At 43.5% G+C, this 25,574-nt stretch overlaps 1 protein-coding gene across 4 annotated transcripts in view; it reads left to right on the top strand.

Annotated features, from left to right (window-relative positions):
• The window catches only part of Arhgef28 (Rho guanine nucleotide exchange factor 28), a 282,273-nt gene that overhangs the window by 129,460 nt on the left and 127,239 nt on the right, over positions 1–25,574 (top strand). For all 4 annotated transcript variants that reach the window (XM_040729095.1, XM_040729097.1, XM_040729100.1 and 1 more), the window contains exons 6-9: positions 1,517–1,697; positions 6,915–6,984; positions 20,902–20,954; positions 21,392–21,449. In XM_040729095.1, coding sequence (XP_040585029.1) covers positions 1,517–1,697; positions 6,915–6,984; positions 20,902–20,954; positions 21,392–21,449 — 362 coding nt within the window. The remainder of the gene's footprint in view (positions 1–1,516; positions 1,698–6,914; positions 6,985–20,901; positions 20,955–21,391; positions 21,450–25,574) is intronic.

Below are 25,574 nucleotides of genomic sequence, written 5' to 3' on the forward strand. Positions count from 1 at the left end.
CTCCTGGAGGTAGACTTCTTTATCTGCTGGGTGCTTTGTACCTTCTTCCTGTTTCCAGCACCAGAAGATACTGTATGTTTTTAAAGTTTATGTGTTTAACAGATCCACTCATAGGTGGAATCAAAAGTAGACTCAATTCTGGCTACAAGATTATGTGCCAGTGATCATTGATGGAGTGTCCATGTTCTAAATTAACAATAGCTCTACTATTGCTAAAGCTTATGGTCCATTCACTTCAGTGACTTGTTGGCATTAGGGCTTGCTTTCTAGAAGATTCTGGAGTCAGTGTGAAGACTGTGTCTACGAGTACAACTGCTCTTTGTAGGTCTCTTTTTGTCACTCCATCTGATGGAGATAAGTCAGCTCAGAGACCTCTCAGTTTTAAATGGAGGTATGTCCTGTGAACCTATCTTAGGTTGAAAATAGCCCAAGTTACCAATGTGTTTACTGTACTTAGCCTTCTATCCATCCCTGGGAAACAGGGTCCACTGTAGGAGATCAGATTTGTAGCCTCATGGCTATGTGGGTGACTGTGGGATGAGGCTTTTTTCCACTGCCCAACAGCTGGAGAGAGTAATACACTATGTATGTAACTGGATAAAATCAAAATTCAAAACCAGAAAGTAACATTTCTAGTGAATTCATATATCTTCTACAGCATTATAGCACTGACAAATTAGAAATCCAGTCATCATAAGTTACAGGCTCTTTGATATATTTCTGTAAAGCAAACATTCATTAACAAAATGAGATCATGCCAGAAGAAGAAAGGGGTAGAGCTGGTTCTGTAAAGCCAGGGATCTGGGGACAGTCTGTTGGCATGTGACCACACGATGGACATCAATATTTTTCACCTGAGGCATGCATTATTATTGCATGATCTTATAAGCTGTGCTGATTTACTGCTGTAATTCCAGCCATCAAGAAGCTGTTGTTCTTAACCAGCCAAGAGAGATGAGAAAATAAGGTTATATTCAAGAACTCAGTTTGGGTATATTGCTTCATTGTTAATGAATGTGTTCAAGACTATGGCCTAACCATATTTGTGCATGTTCTAATTTGCATGAGCAAGTGATTTAGCACAGTGTACCAGTGTGTTAGGAATCTTACCAGTTGTTTGCTACATCCAAACCTCGCCACATCCCTGGAGATCTTATCTGTTTTCCATTATAATCTCCTAACAAGCTATTGGTTGCCAGCTAATTTGTTCTACATGAGCTCCATTAAAGAGAGAGACATCTTTTCTGACAAAAAAGAGAGTGAACTAGTGAGGTACATTTCCATGCTTAAAAATCAGGACTGTTTTGTTATTTATAGGAACCTTTAAAATGTATAGTGTTTTAAAATTCACCACTAAGTGGAAAAACAAAGATGGCTTGACTGGGATCTGCTTACACACGCTTGTGTCATTGTGTAAGTGACTTTTAAGGATCATTTTCCATTTGGATTTTTAATCTCCAGGCAGGATGGGGGGTAGCATCTGTGAAGCTGTGTCGATTGACGTGTGATGGTTCAGTTTTCAGGGTAGCCGTTCCCCAGGCTTCTCCCGACTGCGTCTCAACGAAGATGCCTCTCTGCAGTTTGTTCACTCATCAGAAACATTGACTCTGACTGTTAACCACACAGCTGAGCATTTGTTGGAGGCAGATATCAAAATCTTCAGGAAGTACTTTTGGGACAGGACCTTTCTTCTCAAGGTTTGTACTGCAGTACTCGATGATGCATGCTCCTGTAGTGTGTGTGGAATCTGTGCACTGGTGTGGAATGGTGCTTGGTAGCTAACACTTTTTTTTCCTGGTGAAAACTTGAGGATGTGAAGTCAGAGCTCCTGATGGGTCAGTGGAATGGAGACCAGCACATCTTTAGGTGGCACAGAAGCAGCTGTCCATCGTTGTTTCGCTTGCATTTCTTTTGTTGTTGGTTTTGTTTTCTGAGTCAGGGTCTTGCTGTGTAGCCCAGGCTATCCTTGCACTTAGGATCTTTACATCTTTGTACTTGAACTGAAAACGCATGCCTCCATACCAGGCTCCCACAACTGAATTCTTAGTACTTATTGGCAGTATTCCAATTCTTATCTAAAACAGTTTACAGCATCTTCTGCTGGGCTTTCTTATGACTTAGATGATTACTTCTGTCCTGTTTGTATATAAACAGGACAGGTGAGAACAGAGTCTTTTTATAAAGAGATTTACTCCTTCCTGTCATGACTATGACACCAGATTTGAGGGCTGTTATAGCACACCCATCTCAGGATTTAAACCCTTCATCACTCCTAGTAGTTCATAAACTCTGGTCAAAGACAAAGAATACTTAGCATTTTTCTATTTTAGTAAGCAAACTTGTTTTGAATACAACCTGGTTCAGTCTAGTGGACAGTGCTCAGGGGCCCTCAGATTCACTGTCTAGATCCTGTGGTTTCTTATGTGTCAAGCAATCTACTTGTAAGATGGTTTTCCTCAGCTGTACAAGCTTTCAACCAGATTAAAACATTAACCCAGAGAAACAGAAACCACTGCCCATCATAGTTTGGCTTCTATGTTTACGTTATATAATTAAACTACAAATGCAGTTAAAATATTTACATAGCAAATAAATATTATTGGCATATCCCATGTAGAATTTTATTTGCATAATTAAAATGAAATGTGTTCTTCAGACTCTCATGGGTTTTAGGAAATTTCATGTGTCATTTTCTGACATGTAGGATGCTATTTAGTATATACAAGTGAGGGCTGAGCTTCAAGCACTTGTCCTTTAATGATATGAAAGTGTCCAGTCATTCCTGTGGCTTCTCACGGAGTACTGAATGCGGATGAGTCCCTGCCAGGAGATGCTGGCCTACACTGCCCAATATTCCCAAGAGGAGTCTGGTCCCAGAAGCCCCACAGGAATAGAGCCTGGCAACATGCATGGCCCTGGGAGAGCTCTTCAGAGAGCAGTGTGGCATGTGGTGACTAAACTAGAAAGAACAGGACACATTCTGTGTGCAGCCAACACACTGGGCATTTACATCATTGCAGAATCCTTCAGCTGGAGTTGTTGATATTACACACATTTGAGAAGCCGACATTGAGAAAGGTATGGGAGTAATATAATGAGATGCCACATCATCTTATTGTAGTGGGCTCTACAGTAACAATGACAAGAGAGCGAATGACCAGTTTCTGAGGTTAGTTTCCTGAAAAAATAAGAGAACCAGTTCAGAACTAGGTATGGTGGCTTGCTCCTGTAATCCAATTGCTTGGGAAGTAAACAGGAAGACTGGGAAGGTAGGGAGAAGGTCAGCATTCCTCTTGCCATCCAAAGTCAATCACTCCAACTGCCATGACAATGCTTCTGTATGTTCTTGGATTTAAAATTGGTCATGCTGTATCTTATGTGGTTAGATGTTATTGTAAGTGTAAGCAAAAGGCAGACTCTTTTATCAATCACTTATTTATTTTTACTTTATGTGTATGCATGTTTTGCTTGCATGTGTGTGTGTGCACCTTGTGTGTGCCTGGCGCCCATGGAGCCAGAGTAAGGTATTGGATTCCCTGGAACTAGACTTAGGGATGGTTGTGAGTTGCCATATGGTTTCTGGGAACTGAACAGTAAGTATGTGCAATAGTAGAAAGGGCTCTTAAACAGTGAGTGATTTCTCTAGCCCCCAAAGGCAATCCTTATTCGGGATGGCTATACTACTCTTTGACAATTGTGAATAATAAATATTAATGTGATTATATAGGGAATATGCATACAGTATATTCATGCTAACCCAGGAGTGATGACATACAGTCACACATATTTCTATAATTCCGGTACTCTGGGGGCTAAGACAGGAAGATTACAAGCTTTAGGCCAGTGTGGGCTACATACTGAGATCCTGTTTCAAAACCCAAGAAGGAAAGAGGGAAAGGAGGGAGGACAAAGAAAAAGAATTCAAGCTTTACTGAATCTGATATGTCCTGAAGTCCGTTGTTTGTATGACCATGATCTGAGCGGCTGCTCTGTGTACATGGGACCACAGCCATATTCTGTCCCCTCAAGGAGACATGCTCATTCTACTTGGTCTAGGGATGTCGCTGTTACCTACAGCTCTGTAGAACTTAATCATAAGACCTTGTCAAATCTTTAGCTTGCCTTCTCATGCGCCAGAACTGTGCCTCTCATCACTTTCAGAAGCCACAATTGGTCAGAGCTGCTAATGTTTTATGTTTTCACTCTGTCTTGTAGTTGATGATATTAATGCCATGACAATTTATAATAAATGCTTGTCTCGGTCATTGTTCTGATGCTGTGAAGAGGCACCATGAACAAAGCAGCTTATAAATGAAAGCATTTAATTGGGGACTTGCTTATAGTTTCAGAGGGTGAGTCCATGACCATCATGGTGGAGAGCATGGCTTGGGAACATTAGCTAAGAGCTTATATCTGATCCATCAGCAGGAGGAAGAGAGAGACACAGAGTCAGAGATACAGAGAGACCCACATACAGAGGACAGAGACAGACTGGGTCTGGCATAGGTGTGTCACTGGGGGTGACACTCCAACAAGGCCACACCTCCTAATCTTTTCCAAAACAGAACCACTACTAGGGACCAAGCTTCAAACATATGAGCCTATTGGGCCATTCTCCTTCAAACCACCGCAATAATAAAAGTCAAACCGTTGCTGAGTATCCAAACTGTAGTGACAAATGTTAAGAAATTTGGGATGACAAAGTAGCTTGGAAAATAACAACACTTTCAGCCAAACCTTATGACCTGAGTTTAATTCCCCAGGACATACACAGTGGAAGGAAAGCATCAGGTCCTGTGAGTTGTCCCCTGTTCTACACACACACCAACACATGCACTCCACACATATAAAAGTACACACATACACAAAATATAAATAGATAAGTAAGCAAGCTACATAGGTGTATAGAAATCTAAACATAGCTAAGCATATATTTTTGGTTTTGTTTTATTTTGATGTGTTGTGTTGGGGATTGAACTCAGAGCCTTTCACGTATGCAGCTGACCGGTGATAGGCAAGAACTTGCCTGTACCTGCTAATGTTTTTAAAATGATCTCTTTTTAACAAAGCCTCTGTGTATTAATCAGTGTGCTGATAAGTGTGGTTCTAGCCCTGATCTATAACGAATAAGTCAACTAGGAAATTTAAGTGTTTAAAGTTGTATTCCAAAATGGTCATAAGCATAAAAATTTTTATAACTCCCATTTACATGAAAAAGTTAGGTGTTTAGTTTTATAATCAGAAGCTAGTGTTGTCTGATGCCCTTTTCTCACACAAGCTTGGCAACTCCCTTTGATGGAAGACAGGTTCAAGGTCAGGGTTGTCCCTGGGTAAACAGTGGGCAGATTGCTGACTCAGGCCTTGAGCTTGTTATGGAGACTCCCTCTTCCAAGCTTCGCTCCCCATGCTAGGTGCCACCCTGCTCCAGTTTGCTCTCTGATGCTGTGGTAAGCACCGCTTCCAAAATCAACGAGGGGAAGAAGGGCTTCAGTCTGTCATTAGGGGATGCCAGGACAAGAACTCCAGGCAGAATCCTGGAGGCAGGAACCATGAAGAATGCTGCTTACGGCTCACACTCTGCTTCTATGTGTATGAGTGTTTTGCCTGTGTGTGTGTACTATGTGCATGCCTGATACCTGCAGAGTTCAGAAAATACGATCAGATCCTTGGAAGTGGAGTTACGGATAGTTGTAAGCCACCATGCAGGTGCTGGGAATTGAACCCAGGTCATCTGGAGGAGCAGCAGTTCTCTTAACTGATGAGCCATCTAACCTGCCTAGGGATGGTACTGCCTACAGTGAGCTTGGCTCCCCCACATCAATCACCAGTCAAGACAGTCTCTTGTAGACATGTCCATAGGCCAATCTGATCAAGAGACTTCTTCAACTGAGAGCCCCTCTTCCCAGTGGCTCCAGGCTGTATTAAGTTGGAAATAAGAACTAACTAGATCATACTTTCTTGGTATCATCCATTGTAGATGTGGTCTAGTCCTTTTCAAATCTCATGGGGCCCAAAAGAGAGAAAAGCATTTCTTATAGGGGACACTGGCAGAGGTAGTCTGGGTCCTTTGTGCCCACTGCCCCTTTGTAGTTGGTACTTTGAGTACATATTCTGACCTTTGGATGTTCTGAGATAGTCAGTGAATGAGGCACGCAATCTACCAGCCTAATTGTGTGGTAGGATTCACCAACTGTGTTAGTTGTGTGATTTTCTACCCAACAAGGCTGAAGATTTATTATAGAACCTATTGATACCATCTTGGACTGCTTACTTGTTCAGCTCATTAACATATAATTTTGTGTTTCTTCATATTTTCATGGGACAAGGGAATCTCAAAAGCAGATTATTATGGTCATAAGAGGGTATTTCTGTTTTTTTTTGTTTGTTTGTTTGTTTTTGTTTTGTTTTTTGCCTTGGCCTTGGGATGGCTCAGCAACTTGGATCCAGCCAGTCTGTGTCAGCCTGCATACTTTTTGACTGGTGGTCACTCTGGATACACCCTGGCTGTGGCCCTACCCCCTCATCAACGCCTCTCTCATCACCCGTGTAGGATGTGGGTATAGGACACTCGAGTAGCAGGCGTAGCAACACCCAGTTCTCCCTTTATGTGTCAAGGTCCTTTATGTGGTTAATACACACCATTCCTGAGAGACTTGCTATGAACAGCAGAAAAAGTGAGGATTTGTGACAAGGTTTTTACTCTTGCCCCCAAGTTTCATCTGACTCCTCTTGTCATCATCCTTGTATACGGCTGTGTGTTCCTCTATCAGAGTTTACGTCCTCCCCTAATACATACTGTCCTTGCCAGATTTCCCAGCTCTGAGATCTGTGATGGTGATTTTTACCTCTCTTTTGCATATCTGGGGCCCAATATAGTTTTCAGTGATTTACCACCGCCCCCCTTTATCTTGTAGGCTCTTGAGCAAGAAGCAAAGACAGAAGAGAGACCAACCATGCCTTCTGGAGCTGCAGACACTGAAGAAGGTATGCCTGCTCCTGCCCCATGTTGGGAACCTGGGAAATGCAGGGGTTGCTAGCCAGTCTGTTGAAGAGCACATTAAAGCATAGCAGGACATAAAGGGTAGAGGCAAGATCTGGGGTTGTGGGATACAGTACACCCCTGGGTTCGTGCACAGTGCACCATTTTGTTTGCTTCTTACTCAGCTAGCATTTACCCATTTGCTAGCCCTGAGCCTGGTCCTTGTGGTCCAGATCCTCAGAGCTCCATCTCGGCCTTTTTCTTGGGGCGGGGCATTGTCTCCCCATGCCCTGGTTTCTTCCTTCCAAAGTTAGCTTTGTTGATTCTTTCATTCCTCAGTCAAGCATTTGCTGCTTTGCTCATTCAAAGCTTTGTCTAACTGCTCCTCTGAGCTGGACTGGTGGATCCTCATGGGGATGCGTCCAAAAGCAGGAAGTGTGTTTGTTGGCATGGGGAGTGGACAGTACTGCTGTCATCTAGAGATGAGGTACCAGGGGTGCTTGCCAGGGTGCAGAATAGTCCTGAAAACCCAGGAGCTTGTCCTATAGAGCCGCTATCAAGTTTGAATGCAGTTCTGCTAATGTTATTATTCCACATCAAGGCACAGGGGGTCACTCAGACACCCTTGTTTTTGCCATCTGGAATGTCATTGCTCCTTATTCTGTTCAATGTGGCAGGTTTTTTGGGGGGGGGCATATAAAAAACATTACTGTAGTTCACATATTTTCCCTATACAAATAATCTGATACTAAGTTTAATACTAGGCTTATTTTTTAATAGGAAGGATTTTTACTTTTTTGCATATTATTGTATTTCTCGTGTGGAATAAAATCTTAATTTCCCTTTAAATCTAGGCATTACACAAATCTTACCACCGGATACATAGGAAATGTTGTGTCTTGTTTGTTGTTGTTTGTTTGTTTACAGCATAAACATTTATTGGGGAGGGGGCGCGGCATGGGCACCAGTCCTTCTTGACCCTGGCTTTCCTCGTGGCCACCATCGTGTTGTTGCTCAGTTCCCCCCCACTTCCCCTTAGTGCGCATGTGCGTGCCCACCCTCTTCTTGATGAACGTGAGCTTGTGCTTGTCCTTGGACTCCTTGAGCCGCTGTGTGGCATGCTGCTCGTAGGGCACAAAGCCGGACACCTCCTGGTCATGTCCCACACGAACTTGTTGTCATTGGTGAGGCCCCCCACAGTGCTGCCTGTGCCTGGGCTTGCTGACATTCTCGGTCACCTTGTACTTATGGCACTGGCGTTTTCCATCACCTTGTGACTTCTGTTGAGGCCTGCAGCCACGGGGTAACCCAGGGCCATGGATACTGGTCTTTGATGGCGGCTGCTACAGCACAGGAAAACATTGTTAAAGCTGAAATACAAATGATCTTATTGTCAGTTTCTTTTGCTGCATATTTTAGCTAGGGTATTATATTCATATTTTAGGTAGGATATTCCACTGATTTCTTTATTTTTAAATTATGTGTACATAAAAGGTTATTCATATGTGGAACAGAATTAATTATCAATTTAATTTTGGGATAGTGATGGGACTTCATGAAATATCAAAGAATGCCAAGGAATGCCAGTCTGATGGCACCGAGAATCACAGTTCCACATGCTGGAGTCAGTTTTTCTGCCGTGAGTGTTAATAGCTAGTTAGTATTTTGATCCTGTACTTAGCAGCACAGAGCAGTTGCATTCTGAGTATTTGACAGATAGCATAACCTTAGGTTCTTTGCCTCGAGTCAGCTGAAAAGAAGCCTTGGAGAAAGAGTATAAAGACTTGCTGGGCTCTGCGTGGCATCTTCACACACCGCACCTGCTGTTGGGTTGAATAAGCAACTGAGCCCCGTGAGCCTGGGGTAGGAGGAATTGTCACGGTTCTGCTCTGGGGGGCTACTGCCGGCTGCTCTGCCTGCCCAGGAAGGTGGTCTAGATAATGTGATGTTTTCTCCTTGAAGATTCTGTGAGAGACTTCTTCCTGGTCTTGTGTCAGGACCGCTGGCTTCCCTGAAGCTCCTGGCCCACTTCTACTGCCGTAACTATAGCTGGTCAGGTTTCTTACTCGGCTGATAGACATACATGGCCGTAAGTTTCTAACTTGCCAGTTCAGAGTGCATCCTGCATCTTATCACCTCTGACCCCTTTAAAAGTCAACTTCTGATTTTTTTTTAGAAAGATTGCTCATGCATCTTTCTTCCCTTATTCGCCACCTTTAAACTAATTCAGAATAAAAGGAAGTCTAAATAAGTGCTGGATTTGGAGTTCTTGAGCTGAGGTAGGGGTGTGAGGGTGTGGGGGTGTGGGATTTACAGTTGTTACTAGACAGGAAAAAAGCTCTCCAGGCAGAGTATGGGAAATGCTCAATGAGTCCTTTTCAAATATTACTTCAAGCATGTTGTGGCTTGTAACAGTGGCATGATCAATGCAGCTGTCATGGAAGATATGTCCCTGGAGTTGAGGTGAAGGGATTCCAGACAGTGGAGATGAATGGGGGAGGATTCAGGCCATTTTCCCACCTGCACACCCAGGTGTGGTGGTGGAAATACCAAGAACACAGGCTTGAGAGCAGCCAGATTGACAGGGCTTCGGGAAGACTCAAGGAGCTAGAGCTTCTCCCTGGGGGTTCTGGGAGCTGTTTTACACAGCTGTTTGGAAAGGTCACTCTGGGAGAATGGAGATTCCAGTTGAAAGTCTAAATGGAAGGCAAGGAAAGGCACAGGGCTTTAGAAAGTCATGTGGAAGGGCTATAGCATGGCAAGGTAAGGCCAGGGCGGCTGGATGAGCATTGTCTTAGGTGAGGTTGGGACAGACAAAGGTTGTCGGGAGTGAGATGAGTGTGGTGGGGAGGAAGGAGAACTCTGTACCTGGGGCGTGTTTCTGCTGGGCTGGAAGACAGATTGAGTTTCATGTGTGTATGGGGCAGTCGGGTGAACAGGACTGCAGGCACCACACTGAAAGTATTTGGCAAGAGATACAAGTCCACTAGGTCCACATAACAGGCAAATTTTGGAGACCTAGAATGCATTGAAGGAATGATAGACGCTGTTTGTACCTTCCAGTAGAGGGCAGTCTTCCACTAAAGTGAAGACACTTAGGTTTCTTCCTTTCCGATGCCTACACAAGACTCAACTGGAAGAACAGGCTTCCTGAAGATGAAAGTGTCCTTTTTTATTTCTTCATAATGCTAACCTGACTGTCTCCCTGAGGTGCATTGGTAATTAGATAGATTGCACCCCTCTCCCTGCTGTGGTGATGAGTTGGGTGGGAAACTTGTGTCTGCTGCTGTCAAAGTGTAGAGAACAGTAATAACTTTACCCTGGAAATTAACTTTGCTGTCTTTGTGAGAGTGATAAATGATTTTATTATTATTATTATTGTGAACCAATTATGGTTTTATAATTTCATGATTGCAATTGTACTTGAAGAATAATAGGAAGTTATTCTGAAAAAATTAAATGGCTCTGTCTAGTCATTGTTCTTTTGCTGTGAAGAGACACCATGGCCAAGGCAACTCTTTTATAAAAGAAAGTATTCAATTGGGGGCTTGGTTATAGTTCCAGAAGTTTAGTCCACTATGGTGTGGAACGTGGCAGCACCCATGGTGCTGGAGCAATGGTTGAGAGTTATATGCTGCTCTGTAGGCAGAGAGGGAAGGGTGGAGAGAGGCAGGGAGAGGAAGGGAGGAAGAGATTGGGACGGGCATGGGCTTTGACACCTCAAAGCCCACCCCAGTGACACCCCCCTTTTCAGCAAGGACATACCTCCTAGCCCTTCTAATCCTTTCAAAGAGTTCCATTCCCTGGTGACTAAGCATTCAAATACATGAGCCTGTGGGGCACTCTCATTCAGACCACCATTACCCCAAAGTCATTTGAAAAGAAATAAGCTCCATTCTCCCCCCAGTCTTTTTAGTCTTATTCTTATCAGTCTCTTCACTCTAGGATTTTCTTTTGTTTTATTTCCTCAATTCCTCGAGAAAGGGTCTCATGTAGACCAGGCTGGCCTTACATTTGTTATTTAGCCAAAGATGACTTTAATTTTATTATCTTCCTGTCTCCACCTCCCAAGATTACAGGTGCGCACCACCATGTTTATTTTATACCCTAGGGTTTTCTGCGGAGCAATACACTGAGCTAGAAGATGTTCTGAAAAGTAAGGACTCTTTCACCAAGTACATAGAAAACACTCTCTGTCAGACCTTAGAGACTTGGAATGCACTGGATGCATCACAGATTCTAGTAAGTCAAGAATTAGGAATTTGTGTAGCCTCCTTCAACTCAGCTGGTCAACGGAAGATCCTTAGGAGGTAGTCTGAGGAAGGTGCTCCAGAGGTTGATGCCGGTGAGCGTCTCCCCCGACCCTTCCTCACAGCGAATTTCCTTTTCCACCTCCACCTAGATTCTCAGCATCTATCAGTACAGTGGCATTCTCTGCTACCAGTCTAGGGAGGTGAGCTCTCTACCTCTTGAATGCTGTGATTAAATTGAGAGCCACCACACCTGGTTCCCACAGTTTTTGGTGTATAAGAGGCCCTGCTTGCTTGGAAACTATTGATTATAGTGAAAGCTGAGAACCATTACAGCCCAGGTACCATTGTTTAAATCCAGGTTCTTTTTCATTTTTTTTAGAATTTATCTTTATTACTGTATATTAACTATGCAAATGAGTGGATTTGATTATGATCTGTGTAAACAGTATAGTTTGATCATACTAATCCATTAAAAATTGTTTTTGTAGATGGAATAAGCCATCTGTACGGTGTGCCGTCTCAACTTCTGTGTCATTGGTTTGTGACTTTATTATAATAGTTCCTTCCCGTAATATTGCCCTCCATAGCTTCATTAACAAGGGAACAGGAAATGGGGATTGGAACATGAGTTCCAACAGGGTAAAACTATTTCCTTTGGGACTGGGCAGGCTCAGCTGTTTGCCTGTATGGATCTAATGAGAGAGATCAAGAACCCCACCACAAGTCACAGCCTGGGCAGGCAGCTAGAGTCCTGTGGGTTCTCTCCTTGCACGGTTTATAACTATAACATGATAAGTAAAAGACCCAGAGACTGATATTGGGGCTCAAGCCTCAAGATGAAGATCAGAAAAGCAAAATAGCAAGCCACTAGCTCTTACCTCTACCTCAGAATGAAAGGTGATCCTGGCTCCATCAAACCTCAGACTGCAATCCCAGACTTCTGTGCTCTCATCAACATGGCTGGAGAATCCTGAGACTGACTCTGAAGACCCTGTTCCTATTTTTTGTATCTCTCTAGTGCTGGGATTAAAGGTATGAACTCTGTTATTCTTAGACTAATCGTGTAGCCTTGGATGACCTTGAACTCAGATCCATCTGCCTTTGTTTCCTGAGTTTTGGGATTAAATTTATATGCCACCACTGCCTAATCTGTATAGCTTGAGGCTGACTTTGCCTTTTGAATCCTCAAGCAAACTTTATTAATAAATCTAAATAATATATCACCAAAAATAACAATGTATTTTATGCCTACTTTGTATTGGGCACTATTGTAGGCCTGGAGATTCAGCAGTAAACAAAAGCAAGCTACAAGATCCCCGCTCTCAACTCTACTCTTAGTAATTTCCTCCAGCATTTTGGAGGATTTGTTGTATGCTGTCCCAGGCACTGAGTCTGAGGGCATGAACCCAAGGAAGCTCTAGGTACTCATGGAACACGCACACCAGTGGTCATGGGGAAGGGACATTTCTGAGAGTTAGGAATTAACTTTTCCTCATGAGGAGTAGCTCAGAAGAGGCTTTCTTAAGTAGCATGTCTTGTCTAGGCAGTGAGAGGTCAGCTGGTTATCTACCATTTCACCCACTGGACTCCAATAGCCCAACCACGCCCAAACTAGGGAATCTATTTATTGCATGTTCACACTGCTGGTCTCGAATATTCTCTGGTGTTTGTGTGATGGAAAAAGTGTAACATCAGGATCATTGCCTGGAAATGCTAATCTCAAGCTTTTGTCATTGGGAAATTTGTGGCTCGCATGTTCAGACGTGTCTTGATGACACATGCTGCCAGGCAGCCAGCAGATAGCTCACAATTCAGTTCTCCCATGGACTTGAGCTGACTGGCTTTTCAGCGTTATGAAAGCTACTCAGGCCTGTGTACCTGTATGGAGATGGCAGAGGAGGGTGGAGGGGAGTAGAGGTGCGGTGTCATTTAATACTCAGGGTGAGGAACTTGCTCAGTGTCTGGTGTAGTGGTGGCCTCGTGCCTGTTGCCCGGTTCCGAGTATAAGTTAAGTAACTCCAGCCTACACTGGAGTCTAGGTAGTGGTAAAAGGATGTTATGTGACTGGAGGCAAGCAGATTCTTTGCTTGAATTGTTCATGTAGTTTGTGGAAGAATGGGTGACTGGTTCTCCATATTTGTGTATTTACTGTGAGACAGCATTGGGAGAGCAAGAGGGCTGTTAGCCACAAGCAGTTTCCTTTCTGAGGGGTTTCATTTTAAATACTGTAACTTAGGGCCTTTTAGAATGTTTGCATGTGGTACAAGTGTTTCACGAAGATGTCAGTTCTTTAAGCCAGGGCAGCTAGGAACTGAGGTTTTGGGGATTGAGGGTATCATTGAGGAAAATGTTTTCTAAGATGATGACTTAGTTGAAGATGCAACCATCTCCTCCTCCAGTTTGGAGTATCTAAGGCCTGATCAGTACCATTCCCTAAGAAGTAGAGGACGCTGGACAGTGGTGGGTGGTGGCGCACGCCTTTAATCCCCACATTCAAGAGGCAGAGGCAGACAGATCTTTCTGAGTTTGAGACCAGACCAGCCTGGTTTACAGAGAGTTCTAGGACAGTCAGGGCTACACAGAGGAAACCCTGTCTCAAAAAAAAATGCTAGGAGGAGGAGGAAGAGGAGGAGGAGGAGGAGGAGGAGAAAAAGGAGGAGGAGGAGGAGGAAGAAAAGAAGAAACAGAGGAATTTGGGCATTTTTAGTAATTTTAAATGGAAGGGCACAGAAAGACAAACAGTGTATGCTCTCAGCCATCAGTGGGTGTCACAAGAGTTGATATCCCAGGAGAAAGTGGGAAAGTGGTTACTAGAGGCTGAGAAGGTGGGGGGTTGGGAGAGGGAGGAGGTATTTGGATGACAGATGCCAGCATACTGTCATGTAAAAGGAACATATTGCTCCATAGCACAGCAGGGTGACTGTGATTTATAACACCTTAGGTATTTTAAGAACTAGAAAAGAGGAATTTATAGGTTCTGAAATCAAAGACATGGTAGAAATGCAGATTTCTCTGATACATTGTGTACATGTAAATTCAATTAAAATAATTTTTGTTAGTTCTTTGGGAGTTTCATATAACTTGTTTTGGTCACATTCACCCCACCTCCCCAACGCTTCTCAGATTCAACACTCCCATTCCCTACCCTTCTAACTTTGTGTTCTCTTTTTAAAATCCTTCAAGACTGATTTCTGATGCCCATTTATTCTTGGATTTGTGGTCTTCCAACTTACCAGGGGCCATAGTCTTAGAGAATACTGTCTCCCCCCTCCCAGCACCTAGCAATTTTGTCAATAGATACATAGCTAGGGATGGGTTGTGTACCCCATCTCCCCACCCCCCACACTGGGATTTTGTCTGCTGTGGGTTTACACAAGTCTTATGTATATTGTCCCAACCACTGTGAGTTCATATGTACAGCTGTCTTGATTTAGGTAGTGATATAAGCTGGTGCAGCCAATATGGAAACAGATGCAGTGGTCCCTCAAAAGCAAACAAAAATACATTTTTAAAAATCACAAAAAGACAGCAGTGAATGTTCCTATCAGGTGGTTTGCAGTTACTTCTTTCACTCCACTAGGAAGCATATCCTCCAAATTCTCTCTAGAGATTGAGTTTGCCAGTCTTGTCTCTCCTGAAAGGAAACTACTTTCATCAGTAAAGGTCCAAGGATGAAGACAGGCTGTCAAGCTGATAGCAGGCCCACTTGCACAGTGTTAGAGCAGCACTAGCTTCCCCCATACATAAACAAAAAGTCTTGTTACTTTCCACCGTATCACAGAATAGAGCGATGATGGCATGAGCTGGAAAGGGTTTTACAGACCGTCTGGTTGAACCACCTTATGAGGCTCCCAGGTCAGGGGCTCCCCGTGGTGTACCTCAAGGCAATACATTTGTTTCACTCTTAAATGATTCTTTCTTCCAAATTAGCAGGCTTGGGAGGAGTGTAAAACTCGGCTCAGGAGAAATAGATTTGGATAGCTTATCTTAAGCATGTAGCCAAAGAACCCCTTTCTTGAAGTATACTCTAAGTGAAGTCACAAGGGATCAAAGCAAAGTCACACTCTGTTTATCTCTTTGAAAGGTGATGACTTCATCTTATTTAAGCTATGGACTAAATTAGGAAAATTGTGCCCCAATTCCACTTTGAAATCTAATGAGTTTCTTAGAGCTCCTGCTTACTGACGATTGCAGCACATTGAAGCTGAGGTTGTCTCCCCTCCAAACATGTGATTGAGTTTTCACCCTAGGGACTAGGGATAGAATAAGCATAGAGTAAAAGTTCACTAGAGACACAGGAAACAGAATCAGCACATAACACATACCCAAGAGGGAAGAGGACATAGGGCTGCACACACACTTGTACAATATTTCATGTGACAGCAATGTTTAAAAGAAAAAGAAAAACCATTTCTATGTGGCTATCCATGGCAACATTAGTTTCTACCAGGTTTTTTTTCTGAAAAATCAGAGTATCAAATGTTTTGAAAATGATTCCAAATCTTCCTGTAAATATTTTCAGAATATCAGTCAAATTTGTAGATTATCTCAAAGGTACATGTGTGTGTATATGTGTGTGTGTGTGTGTGTGTGTGTGTGATAACATTCACTAGCATTCAAAACTTTTTCTTCATGCAGTGACTTTTAAAGTTGTGCCAAGGCTTGCCTGTAACCCAACACTTGTAAGGTAGAGACAGGGGCTCTGGGGGTCCTTGGGGGCAATCTGGCCAGCAATAGTAACCTGATGGTCAGCTCTGGGTTCACTGAGAAATCCTGACTCAGTAGACAATGACAGGAGAGGTACACCTGATGTCAGACTCTGGCATACATACCCATACACATGTGAACACAAATGCTCCTCCGCTTATATGAACATATACATATATACACCACACACACACACACACACACACACACACACAAAGTAAAAATAAACATTTCTAAAAATCAAGGACTGTGTTTTGGGTTGAATCTTAGGTGAGATGTGTTTTAAGTCCAAAACTCTTCCTTAAATGTTTGAATTCCCTCTCCAATGTTTGGTACTTTTTAAAAAGATTTGTTTATATGTATACAGTATTCTGTCTGCATGTATCTCTGCATGCTAGAAGAGGACACCGTATCTCATTACAGATGGTTGTGAGCTACCATGTGGTTGCTGGGAATTAACTCGGGACCTCTGGAAGGCCACCTAGTATTCTTAACCACCAAATCATCTCTCTAGCCCTATGTTTGATACTTTTAAAATACATATAGGGACTGCATTTATGCTTGCTGGTTTAAATTCTTTCATATTTCATATGTAGCCTTTTTGTGTGGCAAATCCCTTTTTACTTCACTCAAGCATAGAAAATTTGGAGCGTCTATACTAATAATAATTCTGTAGCCAAGTTTTGGGTTTGGTGGGGTTTTGTTTGTTTGTTTTATTGCTTGTTTTTCCCCCCATTTAATAAAACTGGAGTTACAGGTTGTTGTGAGCTGCTTGAAATGGGTCTTGGGAACCAAACTCTGGTCCTCTGGAAGATCAACAAGTATTTTTCATCACTGAACCATCTTTCCACCCTAACCCACCCCCTGTAAAGATTTTCATCATTAAAACCTAAAGAAGTACTGATATAGTACTTGAAGACATGGTGCTATGTTAATAAAGCCAATTACAAAAGAGCATGACTCGACCTGTATAAAATATCTTAAGTAGGCAAACCACTGAGAGGAATTATGTAGTGGTTGCCAGGGCTGGGCTGTGGAAAGGAGGTCATAGGGCAGTTGAGGAACTATGGAGAGTGATTGCTCATGGCTGTGGGGCTTCTTGTTGACCTGAGGAAAACGTTCTAAAACTTATGGTGGGTTATAGTTGCACATCTTGAACCATACTGAAGCTAAATGAATTAATTGTGTGCCTTAAAACAAATGTGATGTATACATTACACCCCAGCTAGGCTAGCTAAGTGTAGCCTACATTAAAATTTGCTATATTCTCCTTTAATAGTGGTTATATTGATATTTATTTTTCAAGTTTTCTTAAACAATTACTGTTGTGGCTTAGAAAAAAGTTTTAAGAATAATTTAGATAACAGTATTTCACTAAGATGCCTTTTTCATTCTGAATAATCCCAGATATAAAAATAAACTGACCTGGAGCCAGCACCGGGGAGGAGGGAAGTTCCCGAGGGCCAGATCCCATCTTTGGGTTGGTATCTCTGGGCTGGAGCTCCATTGGAATGATTTGAGCTTGTGGGCACTTGGAGGAAAAGACTTATTGGGACTTTAGTGGATAACTACTTCTTTGTTTCCCCCACATCATATTATGCTGGGCCAGCAACATGAATGTTCTCATTAATATTCCTATTTGGGGAAGAGGGGAGGAATTCAACAGAAGATCAAGTGTTGTAACAGTTTGTGAATTAAGAGTGTGGCCATCAGCAGTGGAATGGGATAGTAGATGGCTGTACTCCTGGGCGTCCTGCTCTGGAGAGAGCTTTTCTCCTGCTCCTTCCTTTCTGGAGGAAGGGTCCTTGTGTTTAGCTGTTGAGAGAGTTCTGACTCACTTTTTGTTGCTTAAGTCTAGACTCTGGCTCCATTTGGCAAGCAGAGGTAATAAAGCTTGTACACAGAGATGAGCTTTTCTGCAGGCAAATCTTAATGAAACATTGATATTAATCTTACAGCTACTTATCCCTGGGGTACAAATCCCTGTTTGTTGGTGCTGTGTCATTAGTGAACATAAGTACTAGAGATTATCTCGTTTTATCATAGTTTGGCAATATTTTAAAAACATGTTTATCAAGTTTGGTAAGTGTGATTTAGAGAGGTAATCCTTTCTTGTGGGTGGGCCTTGAAGACAACGTTAACAGAATAGCTAGAGTTACTGATGCTATTATCAACCAAAGGTTGCTATAGCAACGAGTGGTTTGATTGCACTGTGCAATTGGTGGTACTCTGGGCTAGTGTAAAAGGAGCCCACTAATTTAGCCGAAATGCTCCTGGAGCAATTTAATTAAACCCCAGTAGAATGAGCACCATATTCTCTGAGAAACCCTGAGATGTCGTTCTGGTTAGTGCCTCTAAATTAATGAAAGATGAGTTATGAATCAGAGTCTTCTCATTTTCACAAAATTAAAAGTAAATCTAGGGTGGGGATTTTTATATATTTGAAAGTTATTTTTAAAGTTAAAAGTAATTATAATGCAGATAAGTTACAGGCAGTGCAGGTTTTAAAAATATTTGAAATTTTATTTGTCTTTGATGTTTTCTACCAAGTAGATATTATGGTGAGTCTACTCCCACACTGTTACCCTCTCTTTCCACACCCTCCTCCCATCCTGTTAGTCTACTTTGCCCCTGGTTTTACTTCTTTCATTACATACACACAGGATTCTATGCATGTTTATAAAATCTGGGAGCCACAAATGAAGACATAGATAATATTTGTCTTTTGAGACTGGCTTCTTTCACTTAATATGATTATTACCTCCAGTATGTCCTTTTTCTACAGCAGTTATTTTAAAAGACTTAAAAAAAGGTCACAGGAGACTGTAAGGGGAAAATATGGGGATTGAAATGTGCCAAGATTATGGTCATTTGGTAATGGGGTTCAGGGAGAAAGCCAATGGATAACAGCCCATATCCTGTTTTCCAGAACGCTCTTCAGAATAAATGCCTGCTTGTATGGAATGCTTTAGGAATACCGTGGTCTGTAGTGGCATTATGGGCATAGGCTGTAGCCAGCAGAATGGAATTGCATGATCCCCTTCCTTTCTGGTGCAGACGTATTCCTGGAATCTTGGTTCTGGTTACTCTCTTTGGGCCCATTTTACCTATCTTCTCTTCCCAGCAACACCTAGATGGCAAGCACCACAGTAGGTGATGCACACCAATTCTGTGCATCTGTGAAGTGGACTGGAAAACTTGCTTTAATTGTTTGCTTTGGACTTTTGGCACTGAAAAGGGATACACTCTCAAAAGCACTTGTATGGCTGTTCTTTACGCGAATGTTACTCTTCTGCCACCCCGAGGCCAGATTGGGATGTGCATGTAAAAGCTGGTGTTGATGATAGCTGTATAAGCTACCAGGCAGGACATCAGTACCTTGTGTCTAGTCTCTGTTGAGGAGAGTTGACACAACTGCATAAAATTGAGGTTATTATGTTTTCATTTTTATCATGAAACATAGTAAGCATTATGAGTTCATGGTCAATACACAGTTGCCCAGTGTCACTGTAGAATTGCTTGGCTAATATAAGAGAAACTCAGTCAGTTGTTCTTTAAACAAAGTAATTTGTTTCTACTTATGTTAGTGTGTTGTGTGTGGGTATGCACACATGCATGTGTGGGTGCTAGTAGAGGCCAGAAAAGGGTGTCAGGTACCCTGGAGCTGAAGTTACCAGCATTTGTGGGTGCTGGGAACTGAACTTGTGGCCTCTGTAGTAGCAGCAAGCACTCTTGGCATGTGATCATCCCTCCAGCCAAGATTCAGCTATTCTGAAGTATTAAAAAAGTGTGACAGGTGGTTGTGGCTGCTCCATCGTTGCCCCATCACTTCCTGTCCCATCTTTGCTATCTATCGCCCTTATTGTCTGGCTTGTCATGGAGAACCACATAAATAAGAATGTGTACATTCTCTGTGCAGAAACGTAGTCTGTGCTCCATGGAATACGGAGAGCTTGAATAAGTCCACTTGGAAGTTTGAGGTGGTAGGCAACCAAAATCAGCAGGAGAGACAAAAGGGTAGGGGATGTCCAGTTTATGAACTTTCTGGGGGAAATTCCTGGCATTTCTCTGGGACCATACCAAAAAGGTATTTGGAGGCTGGGAAGCTGAGATTCCAGCAAAGGTCCCGAAGCCCGGCAGGGTTATATATTTCTTTAAATTCAGACAGACCACTTTCAGCTATTTGCCCCTGCTAGGGATGTCAGCGCCTACTTTCCCCAGGGTTAAACCTGCACACCATGACTGTTTCCAAGTCTTCATGCTTGTTTCTGGGAAACTGAGTATTTGGGAAGAGAACCAATCAGCTAAGGAACAGAGAAAAAGGCTGCCTCACCTGGGTTTCCCTGTTCATCACAGAACATCCTGAACACTGCTTCCAGGAAAAGCTTTGCTGTGAGGGGACATGTGGGACCAGTCACAGCTCAGCCGGTCTGGCCAGCTGAGGTCGGTGCTGAGGGCTGTTTGGTGTGCTCCCCTTCCAGTGCTGCAGAAGGGACAGCTTGGTCTCTGTGAGAATGAATTAGTCATCTTTCTTTCTCCCATTGCCATCTGTGGAATCCAGGGGAAGAGACGAGTGGGATTTGCTCAGGTGGGTACCAGTTGCATCCTCAGCATCTGTGCTATTTTGTAGGAGCTTCGGGGATGAGCATCCTTCCTTTGTTGTGAAGGGCACTAATTTATTTAATGTCCTCCACCCCCACTGCCCCCGTGGCTCCAAGATTTCTGGTGACAGCTCCCTGCCTCGTTTACATCTTAGTGTACATAATAATACCAGTGTGTGTGTGAGTGATCAGGTGACCACATACTTTATTCTCTGGTAGGGTCAACTGTTAAGTAGTCTAATCTAAAAACCTAGCTAATGCCTTGTTTATAACTTGTAATCCACTTTCATTGTTTTCCTTTTTTTTAACTAAAGCTCTATTTAGCAGTTCTGACTTCTGACAAGAATAATTTCTTTTGCAGAGATTAAGAATTTGGAGTCTGGCAGATCTCCGCTTGAGGAAGACGATGGAAAGGTAAGGAATGATGGTTGCCTGTCCTCTGTCTTCCTTGTGTGTTAAAGCAGAGATGACAATTGAGCCAGTGTTCATAAAAATCCACAAGTAAGCAGGAGTGGTACACTTTTATGACCAAACCTCGATCGGCATCTTTCCAAGTTGTCACTGTTGTGTACCTAAGTTAATTGACACAAGTGGCATCATCTCATTCATGGATGTTTGCTGATACTGCTTTTCCCATGGACAGCTTTCAGGTGTGTTTTAGCTGGACACACATCCTTTCCTTATTTTTAGCTCTCAGTGCTAATTATGAACACAGATGAATTTCCTGTTTATGTGTTGTGATGTGAGTGATGTGGTTTTACTGATGTTTTCCAAGAGCGTCATCCTAGCTCAAAAGAAATAGACATTAATGTGGTGAAGATGGAATTTCATGAACTGCCTCACCTTTCCAGGGCGTCAAAAGCCAGCTGGATGGACTGAACGAACGCGAAGACCAGGACCTAGATTTGGGTATGTTCCAAAGTGCTGCAGTTCCTGCAGCCAGCGAGGGGGAGGGTCAGGGGTACTGTGGATCAGATACGTGGTGAACAAAAGAAAATGCATTTTAGCATGAAATATCCCTCCCTTCTTTCTACATACCTGCGTCAATTTTCTTGAATGTTTCATCGCGCCACAACTTCCATTTACAACCTAAAACACACAGGAAGAACTCAAAATGTTGGCTGAGGAGTTTTCCTCTGACAAACTCTGACATGGTATTTGTCATAGTTACCTCATTATCTCAATGTAGTGGGCACTGGAGGCTTCATTTCAGGGGCACCGCGAGCCTGTGGAGTGGAAGTGCGGGACTAGACTTGGGTGTTTTCTGCCTGTCTCACAGTGCTGCTCAGTGTGTTCCTACAGAGATGAGCCTATGTGGTCTACCCCAAACTCCTGGGTCCGGGAGAAGACCAGATGCTGTGGTGGAGGTGCGAGCCCCTTAAGTGGGAGGGGATAAAATGGTTCTTTCCATGGACCTGGATATTCTCATCTCCTCCCAGATGTTCTATTCTCTGTTGCCTGGGCTCCTCCCACAGTCTCCACTCCAGGTAGTTTCTACTTCTTCAAGGTTAGTTTGGATCACAGACATGCCCGTGGAATTATTTAGAGGCAGGTGGAGTAGACTGAAGTTGTTGGGGTAGGAGGGCGTGGGCCAGGCTGCCAGCAGATGCCTAGTGCCTGGGATGTGCATGAGCCTTCTTCAGGTGCGGGACAGTGCACAAGAGCAGAGCTGACTTTGAGCTGGCCCAACATGAGGAGGTTAGGGCTGAGGCCAGCGCCCAGGCCAATGCGAGTTGAGAGTGCATTGGGCTGCAAAGGTGGTTAACTTCCAGAGGCATCATGAGGGGTTCCTGGAGGTTCTGATTGTGTTTGGCATCCTTAGTAGACACGTGTCAGAGCTGTTACAACAGTTGGGAAATCCCGTAACCTAGAGGAGGCCAGGAGGAAGCGCCTGCAGTGTTGGTTGAGTTCTGGGCTTGGCCCTTAGCCAGCGGCGGTGGTTTGCTGGATGTCCCTGCCTGAGGTGCTGCTAAACTTGGAACAGCAGCTTAGTTGTACACTGGGCAGTGTGCACACATCTGTGAGGATAGTAATTTGCTTCTAGAGCCCAGAACAGAGGAAGAGGAAGGAGAAAAAAAAGCAAACATGATGAAATGGATGACTGTTGTGGACCAGAGAGCTAGGAGCATGGCTGTTATTCACGAATACAGGATGTCTCATCTACGGATTGCATCACACCCCTGGGAATGTCAGCTTCGAAGAATGTTTACTCAGACAGACTTCTGGGGGAGGAGGGGTTGGCTGTCAAAAGCATTAAATAGTGGGATTATTTTTAATTTGGGTCTCTAAAAATTCTCCCCAGTCTCCCACTTGTTGGGCGAGAAGATTTTTGCTTTGTAAACTGCAGTACAACTGTGATAGTCTTGCTTAAGTTGAGTGCTTGGTCAGTGACATCATTGCATCTGAAGAGGAACATTAGGAAGGCCGAGAGAGAGAGAGAGAGAGAGAGAGAGAGAGAGAGAGAGAGAGAGAGAGAGAGGGAGGGAGGGAGGGAGGGAGGGAGGGAGGGAGGGAGGGAGGGAGGGAGGGAGGGAGGGAGGGAGGGAGGGAAGGAGAGCCATCTATGAAAGGGTCCATGGACATGCCTTTCTGATTCTAACATTTGCTTTGTTGTTTGTTTGAACTTTTGAATTAATTAGAGGGGAAAGCCCTCCTGGTTTTATGAAAGAAATAAGAAAGACTTTAAAAGAACCATGGAGACAAGAAGAGGGCAGCAATTGTGAGCAACAGGCGGATGGGAGCCAGAGGCAGGAATGGGAAACTGCTCCCCCCAGAGGTCACTTCAAAATGCTAGTCTTTCTTATGTGCTGGTTCTGTCCAGACTCCTAGGAAGTACGGATGAAGGACGTGGGATAGAAGCGTTAGTCTTTGCTGCATTGTATTAACTCAAGCTGTGTGGTAAGTGTTGACTTGTAAACCGTATGAGTGTTGTTCTGGTTGAACTTTCTGTGTGATGGTTGTGTCTGGGACTCTGCTATCCAGAACAGCTGATAGCAGCAACTCATGTCTGCTGAGCTTTGAACATGTGAGCAGTATGTCCTGGGAGGTGCAGGCTTAATTCAATCTGATTTTATTCTGTTGGACAGGTCAGGCTGGAGTAAGTTCCTCATGTCCCCCCTCAGAGCATCAGGATCATATCAACTGCTAGTTTATATTCTAGCAATGGCCGTAATTGTAGGAATTATAATGGTATGAAATAGCTGGTAAGCTCATCCAGGCCAATGGACCAGACCTGCCAGAGTGAGTAGTTGATATCAGTGTTGAGATGATGACATTGATGTTAAGTCCAGGTGTAATGGCCTTGTTCTCTGTGGATGATTGGTAAACATATCCAACCTTATCATCTATCACACAATTGAGTTATGAAAAAAAAGTTTCTGTGTTTTGAGTAAGCTTCTGATTTCTTAGTTATCCTCCAGCTGTCTGGAGAAGCTGTAGGAATAGGTTTTACTCATCTGTCAGTGGGCTGGGGTCTGATTCTGTAGGCATCATAAGAAGACAGTGGGGTTCCTCCACAGTAGAAGATGCCTGGGGGGGAGGGGCAGTGGACGCAAAGGAACCAGACGCCATGGCATGCTCGGTGCTGGAGGCGAGGTGCAAGAGTGGATGCATCGGGTCCAAAGGACCAAGTGAGATGCAGAAACAGGGCCAAACCTTAAACAGATCTGGGCTCAAGCTGGGCAGCAGCACCGTGACAGGGAGGATGGGAGGGAGCATCTGCTGGATAAGGCTTCAATCTGTGGGACCTGCAGTGGGAGGGTGAGGTTCGTGGAATCCGGGCCGCAAGGGTACATAAGTCACACAGACCCAGCCAAGCTGCTTGATCCGTTGCTGTTTGGCAAACTCCTGCTAAAAAAGTTCACCTGTGGTGCAAACCGCAACCAGCTGACCCTCCTTTTTGGCCAGAGACCCTGCAAAAGATGCATCTCTCTGCTCGTCCCAAACCAGAAAGACTGCAAAACTCAAAGTCCCCTTCCTACTCCTTCCTGTGTCTCTCTATCCATATTTCTGGCTCCTCATAACTAATTCTGGCCAACTAGTTGCTGGTCCCGCCCCTTGAACCAAGGTTGATTTTTATTTAATTAAAGAAAACACAAACTCGGGGTTCACAGTGTGATCAAATATCCTGCAACCCCTGACACTCACACCGAAGCTAAATTTCCTGTAGTAATTTATCACCCACGCTCTTCACTGGGTCAAAGATGGTAGGAACCCATGTGGACCGTCATTGGATTCAAGATGTGTGTGTGTCATGTAGCCATTGGCATGGAAAACATATGAGGGACTGGTAAAATAGAGTTGGCAAGTCAAGGGCACGGGGGCATGTCTTAACTTTTCCTGGGGTGGTGGTGGTAAGAGTTGGAGAGCATTGTGGGGTGGTGAATGGAATCGGTTAGCATTCATCTTGGGAAGTTTCAATGTCGTGAAACTCTGGCATGAAGCCGTCTCTTATCTGCTGCTGCAGATCTGGCTGGCAGAGAGTCGAATTGGCAAAGTGCAGAGATTTTAAACAGCATTTTGATAAATAAGACTTTGGGTAGGGATCAAGAAGATGGCTCAGTGGTTAAAACGACTTGCTGCTCTTGTGCAGTCCAGGTGTTTGAGTCCCAGCACCTGCAGTAATACAGTTCCAGGGTTCTGGTGCCCTCTTCTGGCCTCTTTGAACACTGCATGCATTCATTCCATGGTTCTCATGCAGGCAAAACATTTATGCATATAAGTTAAAAAATAAAGCTTTAAAAACTTTTGGAGAAAATTAGTTTTCCACAGCTAGAGAAGATATCAGTACTCATGGAAAAATGAAAAGACGGTTCCTCCTGATTTTGGATGTACCTCCTCCCTCGGATTTTTAACAGAGTTGTAATCAGGCAAGCAATGTAATTTCATCCTTCATTATTCATTAAATCCCATAAGTAACTTCTCTCTAAGAAAGTAACTTAAGATGTTCTGCACATATTTTCCACAAAGAGCATGAATGCTTTTGCAAGAAGAAAAGAAAAATGGGTATGCATTGTATATGTTATGAGTGATATG

Source organism: Mesocricetus auratus, unplaced genomic scaffold, assembly GCF_017639785.1.
Source record: "Mesocricetus auratus isolate SY011 unplaced genomic scaffold, BCM_Maur_2.0 Super-Scaffold_100020, whole genome shotgun sequence".
In the NCBI taxonomy this organism is placed as follows: domain Eukaryota; kingdom Metazoa; phylum Chordata; class Mammalia; order Rodentia; family Cricetidae; genus Mesocricetus; species Mesocricetus auratus.